At 43.2% G+C, this 10,501-nt stretch overlaps 1 protein-coding gene across 1 annotated transcript in view; it reads right to left on the bottom strand.

Moving 5' to 3' along the window:
• Nucleotides 1–2,719: 2,719 nt before the first annotated feature.
• PTPRT (protein tyrosine phosphatase receptor type T) overlaps nucleotides 2,720–10,501 on the bottom strand; it is a 462,241-nt gene continuing 454,459 nt past the window's right edge. The window contains 5 exon segments of the mRNA XM_050907140.1: nucleotides 2,720–3,001; nucleotides 3,736–3,871; nucleotides 4,446–4,609; nucleotides 6,027–6,152; nucleotides 10,120–10,251. Of these exon segments, the coding sequence (XP_050763097.1) occupies nucleotides 2,948–3,001; nucleotides 3,736–3,871; nucleotides 4,446–4,609; nucleotides 6,027–6,152; nucleotides 10,120–10,251 (612 nt within the window). The 3' untranslated portion in view covers nucleotides 2,720–2,947.

Raw genomic sequence — 10,501 nt, 5'->3', positions numbered from 1 at the left:
GGTCAGCTGACACATGCACCTGACCCTTTAGTAGCATTTTTCATACCATAAACCACATTCAAACCTACCTCAAGACCTTAAACAACTCCACTGCAAGTGCTATTCTGCTCATCCAACACCTTCTCTCCACGCATACATCCCTCCTATGGGCTTACTTCTGGCTTTTTAATCCACTTTCCTTCATGCTACTGTTAAGCCTTGAATTACCTCCTACACTTCACAGCTCAGTCATATTGCCATTTCTTCTACCTCTTTATTCCTTTTATCCTGGCTGTCACCCTCAGTGCTTGCACTAGTCTTTCAGAAACTCATGAGGGGGACCTATCGCTATGCTAGTTTCCGTGTAAAGTTAACAGAATGCTAAATACTAATTAGTATTTCCATAGCATCCATGGGGAGTGATTCCCTCTGGCTTTCTGGAGTTAGCGAAGTCACGAACACTTTGCTGACCTGTAGCTTCTTCCTACCTGGGCAATTGTTGAAAAATCCCATTCTGGGATCGGGATTCCCTCTTCTTTGCTAATTGCTCCCAACTCCTGACCTACACTGTTACAGCAAGCCACCTGTAATCCAAACAATAATATTGTGCCTTCCTCCTCATTTTTATCTCATAGTTTTCCTTTGCCTTCTATTTTTTTCTGCAGAATTGTTTGTGTTGCTTAGCGGCAAAAGGAAAAAAAAACCAATTAAAACCAGTAGTTTGTTTCACGAGACGCCAGACATCCACCTACAGCCCCAACAGCAGCTAAAGGTGATCTCATGATTTCTTGCAGACAACAGAAAGGACCAACTAGAAACAGAGCAGAGGTACCTGCGAGGGGGTTCTCACCGATACTTTATGGCACACTGGCTACATCAGGGACAATGTGGTTCAAGCTCATTTAAGACCTTCACGATATTCACTCGGAACAAGCCAAGAATCCAAAGTTCCTTGGAAAGAATATGAGGTGGTTCAGCATCCTATGAAGCCCCTCCTCTGCTTAGCAGGAAGATTATTGCTGTTCCAAGCATCCTTCCTTAGACCGCTGCGGGTCCTGGTAGAGATGACAACTTTTTGGTTAGATACTGGTATGTTTGAGTCAAGAGTTGCTTTTATCAGATTTAATTTTCATCCTTCATTGTCAAGGCAAAGGTATGACTACTGGAAAAAGAAGAACCATGAAGCAGAGATGCCTTTTGAATTTACATACAGAATTAGCAAAATCGTTCAAACTTCTGGCATGCTCTATGCCAGGCATTGACATGGCAGAGCTCCCAGCACAGTCTCTGAGTATTTACCTGAGGGTGGAAAACTACAGGGTGGTAAGAAAGCGGAGTTTCCTTAAACTCTTACCTTCAGTCTATCTTTTAGCAAGTCTGTATTTGAAGAAACCTACATCTCCCGGAATCTAATTTACACAACAGAGCAACCTGTATCCCCGCACCCTCAAGATAAATAAATGGCTAAATTGAAATACTGAATATTGTAAGGCCTTGTTCATTCAATTTTTTTTTTCTCCAGGATTACCCTGCAGACCTTAATGATTAACTACTTAAACATGCTCTTTCAGAAAAGCAATTTCTTAGCTGCTAAGAAGTCAGAGTGAGATCCAGAACCATGGCAAAACACATCTGGTGTTTGTTTCAAAGAAGAAGAGTTGCACAGGCATTTTTGCAGAATAAAACAAAAGCTGTTTTACTTAAGGAGGAAAGTTGCTGTGCTGGTCTAACACTTTTCTTAACACGTCAGAACAGGTTTCTGTGTATGTACATCACCTTTCCTACAGCTTGGATGGGTTACCATTTTGAAGCTCGTAGGACCTGGAAATCTGAATAAATCACTCAACTACATCTGACTGTACAACAGTTTGGAAATAGTGAGGAAATCTTGACCAAACCCAATCTTAAGATTACCTTCAGTTTTTAAGCTCTTGAGCAGGAACCTTCTTTGTTCTCTGTTTGCACAGTGCCTAGTTCAGCAGGGTCCTGTCATGACTAGGGGTCCTAAGTTCTACAGCAACACAAATAATAAATAAAAATAATACATAGTATATGATCAATAATACCTACTTTATACCCTGTTTTTCAAAGACACACTGGCACCCCAGCAAATACTTGAAAAATATGGTAACAAAGTTACCGAAGTTGCAAGACAAATGCAATTGTTTGATGCAAATGTTTAACCTTAAGGTTCAAGTGGCTGGGAAACTCATTAATGGTAGCACTTCACCAGCACCGAAACAAACACAGACCAGAGAGATGTAACCGGTTCATGCGCAGCCTTGGGAGTCTAGCAGAAACTGGGAGGAAACATTTGTGTAGAAGCCGAGGCAGTGAATCCATGAACAGCTTCTCATCTCCGCTATCTCTTTTCATGCTAAAAGGGACTACATATGGGAAGAGAATTCCAGTGTTGGTTTTTTTGTGTTGGCCTTTTCATTTGGAAAAACAAATAAAAGGAAACAGATAAGGTAGACAAATTGTAATGAAACATTTCATGTATCCCCTATGGCTATCTCATTTTTCCCAAATGACTGCTGCATGAAATTAAAAAATTAAAGACTGGGATTTGAGAACAAAATTATAAATTAAAAAGGAGACATTTAAAAGAGAATTTCCTAAGGGTTTCATTCCTTCCCCACTCTGCAGCAAGGAGAGCAAAAATAGAATCCAAAAGAGGAGAGAAGTCAGAGGGGATTAGAAAGTCCAGTCTTTCAGCCTGTCTCCCATGTTGCTAACTTTTACAGTAGGTTATTTAAGAAGCAGTAGATGTTCTGATAGAAAGCAGGCAGCAGCAAACACAGGCATCGTCTCCTTCCAGCGAGGTCTGTGCAATCTCAGTCTCTTGCTCTGGGAAGGAGAGGTTTTCCTTCCCACACTTGTTACTGCCTTCCAGTGTGGGAGAGGGGAGAAGCATCTGCCAGACACTGGCGTCTGGCATTTCGGAGGCTCCCCTCCCTCCGCTGGGCTAAAAAGAACTCAAGTATTCCAGTGCAACCTCATATACAAATTTATACTGTTCCTGAAAGAGAGAACAGAAATCAGTGGCATTAGGATGTGAGTACATTCTTCAGAGCCTCATTCTACAAGCTGCAAAAAATGCCTCCTCCCTCTTTCTGATACTGTTTGGCAGGACCAGGCAAACATTAATTGCATTTCTACGTGATCCTGAACAAGCATTACTAAGAGATGGTATCGTCAATGGAAAAGGAAAGCACTCAAAAGAGACAGCCACAGCATGGACTATTCAGTATTTGCTTCAAGCCCTCATTGCATGCTTTGCTTTTGAGGAAAGAATTCGGTGTGATCGATTGAGAAGACTGAATTCAGGACAGTTTAATCTCTTCGGTTGCAGGGAGCAAGGCCTGGGGTTCGGACTGTTCTCCCTTCCTGGTTTCAAGGCATGTCGCAGCATTAAGCACCGGGCTGTACGCATGCACAGGAGGACAAATCCCACCCCCTCCCCACAGCCATGGTGACAGCTACTTGGGGTTTAACCTCCTGGAGGCAGCTGGGCATGGGAGACAGTGTTCATCACACTGCCAGGGCAGCTCGTCCCCCCCCTCTGCTCACGGAGAGAAGCAGTGGGACCGGAGGATTCATTGCACGTGCTAAAATGGGACTGATGTTAATTCTGATGGCTTCACGTTATGATTCGTTTTGATTCATAGTGGGCTAAGTCATGAAACTTTTTAACCTATCCTAAAGTCCCCCTGCATACGCTGGGTGGGGTAAGGCGCAGGAAAAAAAGCTTACCAGTGACTCCACCATGTTGGATTTGTTATTCCGTAACGTTTTCACTATGTGGAACACGTCGATGATATTTTGCTGTTGAATCATTTCACACACGCTGCAGATGGCACAGAAGGTGCCGCTGCGTCCCCCACCGTTCCTGGGCGCAGAAGAAAAGAGGCAACAGATGAAGCCAGGTAAGGCTGAGGGAACGGAGGAGAGCACTGCTTACACAGCAGCTCACACACCACGCGTCCTCAGAAAGGTCTGCAACGTAAGGACTGGTTAAGGACGTTCAAGGGTTTGTGAAAGTGGAGACCTGCAGGGCAGGAGACAGGGATGGAAGGGCTAAGCCGATCCCTGGCAGCGGTGGAGAGGGAAGCCCCAGGGACTGCAGTGCTGCTCCTCACTGCTCTGGGGCTCACAGCAGCTCTGTGGTCAGAGCTGGACACGTGGCAGTGCTGCTTCGGTTGTGTCTTGGCTCCAGTCATGAGACCTACCCACGCAACAGAAAGTAGCAGAGCTTTTTCAGCTACTCCTCACTGCAATCAGTAAAATCTCTGGGCCAGGATGCTATAATGTAGCACAACATTCAACTTGAAGTGTATTACAAACGTAATTTAACTTCATTTTCCCCAGCTGAAGCCTGGCAAACCACCAAATTGCCAGATCCATAATCGGTGCTCTTCAGACAGCATTTTGTGAGGTTACCGACATTTTCCAGTCCTACTTACAGGCAGTGGACAACAGTCCGCCCGTCTCTCCCATCGTACTGTTCCTGCCACTTCTCCAACCTTCTGACCACCTTCAGGAGGGAGCGTTTGGAAGGAGGGGTGTCCCTGTATGCTGGCCAGCCGATGTACTGCAGGTGCTGAACTATGCGATATCCGTCTTGAGGCTAAAACAAAGAGCATTTTCAAGATGCTAAATGGAACGGGGCAGGAAGCAGAGAGATAGGGTAAAGCAGGGGCACTGGCTACACGGCATCTTCGCCTCCAGATCCAATATCATCGATGTTAACATCCTCCACTCTGGATACCTGATACAGTGGGGAAACAAGGACTTTTCGGTGATCTGGATAACAATGATGACCTCAGATATTACAGAGCCAGGCAGAAACTAGGTGCATAGGATCCCTTGGGTTTTTTGGATCCGGTAGAGAATAAAGTCTCATCAAACTGTATGAACAGATCAAATAGATCAGATGTGCCTTTCCTGGTTGCCTATGCTGGAGATTAGTTGAGCCATAAGAACTAAAGGCAAAGAAGGCCCTCAAAAAAATCTCTGGGGACTGTGGCAGGAAAGGATACTCATAAAGATTTTAGTGGTGGCCATTGGTGTTGAACATAGATGGGTGCAGAGAGCCGCGAGTTCACAGCATCCACCCTGCCAGCTATGCATTTATGAGCCAGCTTCATCCTGAGAGTCACAGAGCCTTAGTCTTATTAGCTATATGACTTCAAGGCTGTCCCTGGTTCAGAGGCAGTTGGCCTGGGATATAGGAAGGTGAATATCTAACTGATTTATCAATTTGTGTAGCTGGACCAAAAGGTTCACTCTGCAATGCCACAACTGAATTGCTGCACAGGCTCTGACCATACAATCAGAGACTGATGTGTTAAACAGCATGGAAATATAATTTATGGAGCCTGTTTCCATTTCTGATCAGAAAAAATAAAAAAGGAACAAAAAAGGAGACATAATCAATCTGGGAAACAACTAATGAGAGAAAAATCCTCTACTGAAACCCTTTCCTGCAGCCCTGAAGTTGCATTGCCAGGGTCCAGTGTGCTGATAAACTTTGTTTCTATCATTTCAGCTGTCCCGGGGCTGAGGGATACAGACAAAGAGTTGCTTACAGAAATGGCAGTTGCTTATTTATAGGAAAAACAGTGGCAATTGGGAATCCCAGTCTAGCCAGTAAATGTTGCATCTGTCTTCAGAGACACTGCATAGTAGCTGACAGATGGAGAGCTGCTGACACTATCCCATTTTATTTCCTACGATACTGATGGTTTTACATTGGCTAGTAAGTGATTAATTGTTCTCAAATTTACACAGAAAAATGCTTTCCATTTAAATACAGATTCTCAGCTCATATCTTCTTTCTACTTTCAGCCAAGAGTCTTTTACCAATACAGACTGATGCAATTAAATGTTAATTAAAGGAAGTAGCTACTAAATTCTGCAGTGGAATTTTGTTCCTAGGTGAGAGATTCAGCATCTCCAAATCACAAGTCTTGGTTCTGCCTCTTCCTCATGCCAAAATATATTTTTGAGAATAAATAGCAAACCTAGTATTTCACTGATCTTACCCTGGCCATGTTGCAGATCCGGAATATCCGGTTGATGATATCTTCATCGATGTCTGCTGAAACAAACTCTACTTGAATTGGGCCATAACAACAGGACGTCTTCTCTGGCCAGTACTGCATGCAGAGCTGGAGAAAACGCCAAAAGAAACAGAAAGCACCTTAACTATTTAACAAGGAAATACATGTTCAGTCTTCTTTCCTTTCAAATTTATAACCAGCTCAAAATCCATAACCAATCCATGTATTACATGTATTACATGTATTTGCTCAGAGAAGACCTCCTTCTAGCTCAGTAAAAGTTTTTTATATCATGAAGAAAAAAGAAATATATTTTAAAAGTTTGACTTCCCCCCCCCTTTTTTTTTTCTGTACGAACACACTTTGTAACTGATTGAATTCTGGGGTCTAAAGGTGTAGAAAAGGTGGCTGGCAAAAGAAGCTTCTATAGGGGTATAGATTTAAAATGAACATTAAAAGATTAGTGTCTGTAGGTAAATTTAATAGCAACCACAGAGGTTTGGTGTTAATAAGGAAACAGTACACGCACCAAGAAAATTAACCTTAATTCAAGTAAAGTGGACCTTCTTTTTTCTGTAAGATGAACTTTTTAGCTTTCTGACTCTACCAGTGAGCACGGGAGGGAGAATGAGTTTGCTCCGAGAGCAATGAGAGCAACTCTGATTTCAGGGTGAACCACAACTGAATCTCTGAAGTTTGTGAAGCAGGTTGGAAGTCTTTTTTCTTATGCTGATATTACTGAATTCAAAGTACAAAAAAAAAATCCTATCCACACAAATTACAATCTAAGTATTTCAAATCCATCTGGAAATAGATCATGGCGAGAAAATATTTTGCATGAGATCTCATTAGCAGTTTCTGCTGAGATTGTATTTCTTTCTGTTTTTTTCTTCCTATTTTCAAGTGTAATTTTTTAGAAGTTTTGAAACCCCCAGATGCTCATTTGAACTTGATCTCAAGATTTTCAAGTTCAATCATTGCCAGTAATAACGTCAAGTGCGTGCATGCTACTGCATTAATTCTGTATTCCTGTTATTCCTTCGATCATATGGGATTGAAGTTGGGTGGGATATTCATGCAGTCTTATGCACCTTGGCCCTTGTTAGTTTTTCAAGATTAAGCAAGCCAGCCAAGACCACATACGCAAGTCCTCCTTTGAAGGTTGTCTTTACTCTTCATTCAGACTTTCAAGCAGCCTACAGATCTCCTCTCAAAGCATCTGTCCAACAGGCAAGGAGATCTGAGCTGAGCAGGTGCTTTAGGAAACAACCTCAAGGTGCATGGGAAAGAAGAAAAAGATTAAACCTTTCCTTAACATTGAAAATCTGCTCTTCATAAAGCAGGTCTGTGAATGGCCATCTACCCATATGTATATGTATATACAGTGCTTAAAATTGTCTGTTATGTTCTCTGACCTCCACATGGTTATATTTGCACCTTTTCCCTGCACAGTGGATTAAAGGTTCACTTACCTATTTAACTCTTTTCCTCTCTACAGTTCAGGGACAGCTTTTATATAAGCAATTTTTGTATTTGTGTTCTACTCATGGGTAACACACCCTGCTCATGCACACAAATATGGTATCTGCAGGCAACTGTACACCAACAGTTCCGTAGTGCTTATGGTACAGCGCTTGGATTAGGCAATGATGAACAGCTAGATACTTACATCGTTGTCATACAATGACAGTGCAAGCACAACATTGTTAAGTTTCCTTTTCAGAAACCTCACTTTCACAACTTATCTGCTGATCCGCTTGAGGGTAGGAAGGCTCTACAGAGGGATCTGGCCAGGCTGGATCGATGGGCCGAGGCCAATTGTATGAGATTCAACAAGGCTCAGTGCCAGGTCCTGCACTTGGGTCACAACCACCCCATACAATGCTACAGGCTTGGGGAAGAGTGGCTGGAAAGCTGCTCGGCGGAGAAGGACCTGGGGGTGTTGGTTGACAGCCGGCTGAATATGAGCCAGCAGTGTGCCCAGGTGGCCAAGAAGACCAACAGCATCCTGGCTTGTGTCAGAAATAGTGTGGCCAGCAGGACTAGGGCAGTGATCGTCCCCCTGTACTCAGCACTGGTGAGGCCGCACCTCGAATACTGCGTTCAGTTTTGGGCCCTCGCTACAAGAAAGACATTGAGGTGCTGGAGCGTGTCCAGAGAAGGGCAACGAAGCTGGTGAAGGGTCTAGAGAACAAGTCCTGTGAGGAGCAATGAGGGAACTGGGGTTGTTCAGCCCGGAGAAAAGGAGGCTGAGGGGAGACCTTATCGCTCTCTACAACTACCTGAAAGGAGGTTGTAGCGAGGTGGGGGTCGGTCTCTTTTCCCAAGTAGCAAGTGATAGGATGAGAGGAAATGGCCTCAAGTTGCGCCAGGGGAGGTTTAGATTGGATACTAGGAAAAATTTCTTCACTGAAAGGGTTGTCAAGCACTGGAACAGGCTGCCCAGGGAAGTGGTGGAGTCACCATCCCTGGAGGTATTTAAAAGACCTGTAGATGTGGTGCTTAGGGACATGGTTTAGTGGGACTTGGCAGCATTAAGTTTACAGTTGGACTTGATGATCTTAAGGGTCTTTTCCAAGCCAAATGTTTCTACGATTCTATGATACCGAACTGTCACACTTTGCCTTGAAAGCTCATAAGATACAAACTTGAAAATCATCCTTAACTTCCAGGGCTAGCTGAGTGGTTTTGGCATTGGTTGCAGACTCGAGCTAGGTGACACTATGCTAGAGTAACCGTCAAAGTGACTTTATGCATTGCCAAATCTCCTTTTCTGTGCCTACAGACTACCTCATAAAAACAAAACTTTGCTAGGAAAAAAACAAAGCAGGTAAAGTCTTGTGCAGAAAGATAGTTGCAAGAATAACACTGGCTGAGGCTGATACGTTTGTGTTTTCCAAGAACGAAGTGTGAGAAAGTGTGTAATTTCCAGAAAAAGCTGTGTTTTTCTTTAAAGTGTCAGAAAAAAAAGGAAAAGATTAAATTTGCCTCTGGATTCAACGCCAAGACGCAGAATCAGGCAGGGTGAATCAGATAGGAGGCAGGAAATGCACAGGACCTCCAGTTCCTCGCACAGTGGTGGGACTCTGCAGGTCACCAAGAGGGTCCACTTCTGAGCAGAGCTCTTACTGCGGCTGGAAATGGAATCCCATAGAGTTCACCCTGAAGGGAGATCCCCTCAACGAACGGGGTGATTGGCTTCTTCATTACCATCAAAAAAAGAGACTAATAATCTTGCTGCCTTCAAGTGTGGTAAGATTTTGAAGACAGAGAAGAAACAAATGAAAAATTAATTCATGAAGTACCAACTACTTGAGGGTTCCTCTCCTCCTGCTTAACAAGTGCTGTAATGGGTGAATTAGCCATGCCAAATGTACTCTTCACACAAATTGCATGATTATGCCTTTTTGAAAGCTGTTATCTTCTGCCACTCATCAGCAAGGTGGCTGGAAACGCTAGTACAGGAGGAACTGCAACAGCTCCTCCCCTGGCAAGCTTCAACTCCTGAAAATAATGGTGTGTTTAGTAGCCAAGAAACCGACTTACACATGACACTAGAAAGAAAAAAAAAAAAAAAATACACAGCACAATGTGCTTCTCCAGAAACTGTGCAAACCACACTTCTCAGTATTACAGAGTTGCACTGGAAATCTCAGGGAAAAGATCCTTCGAATGATTTCAGCATCTCTCTTGGTTTTATTCTTCTGGAGATGCCATGTGAACAGGCAAGCATGAAGCACAGTGAGGCTGTGGTAGGGAACATTTTTCTGAGCCAAAGACAGACAAAAACATGAAAGGGAAGAAAGAAGGTTTGGGAGGAAGATTTAGGCCCACGAACATAACTTATTTAGATATCCTTGTTAACTGCAGTAAGAATTAGCTGCCTTAGAAGGAGCCAAGCATGTGGACTTATTCTGCATTATACCCCAAAACATCACCTATTACTTTCCAGTTCCCCTTCATTTATTTATTGGGGTGGGGGGGGGGCACAAGAAAATGGCAGCAGAAACGCTCTTAAAACCATCTGGATTTGAGAAGAAAGTTAACATGACAGAAACGATGAAAAATCAGTTACCTGTGCTGCATCCATCTCATTCAGCATCACGACAGAGGAGCAGTTATAATCAAACACCAGCCTCCAGAAGTCTGCTATGGTGTTGGGCAAAGGGTGTTGGGTTACAATAAAGGCAGCAGGTTGCTTGTGGCTCTAACAAAAGAATAAGATTAGTTAAAAAAAAAATTCAATCAACTTTTATTCAAACGAATATTATACCCGGGAGGCTATGGCTAGGCAAACTGAGCCATTTAACCAGATTATACAAATCACATATCCTTCTCCTTGTTATCGCTCTGCAATGAATGAATGTCTCATAATGGGATTCTTTTGCTCCCAATGAAGACATTTCATTAAAGAAGTGTCACAAGAGCAGAGATTACCCAAATCAATTATTTATATT

The sequence above is a fragment of the Gymnogyps californianus genome, chromosome 17 (assembly GCF_018139145.2).
Source record: "Gymnogyps californianus isolate 813 chromosome 17, ASM1813914v2, whole genome shotgun sequence".
Taxonomy (NCBI): domain Eukaryota; kingdom Metazoa; phylum Chordata; class Aves; order Accipitriformes; family Cathartidae; genus Gymnogyps; species Gymnogyps californianus.
This window is presented reverse-complemented; position numbering and strand designations above follow the sequence as displayed.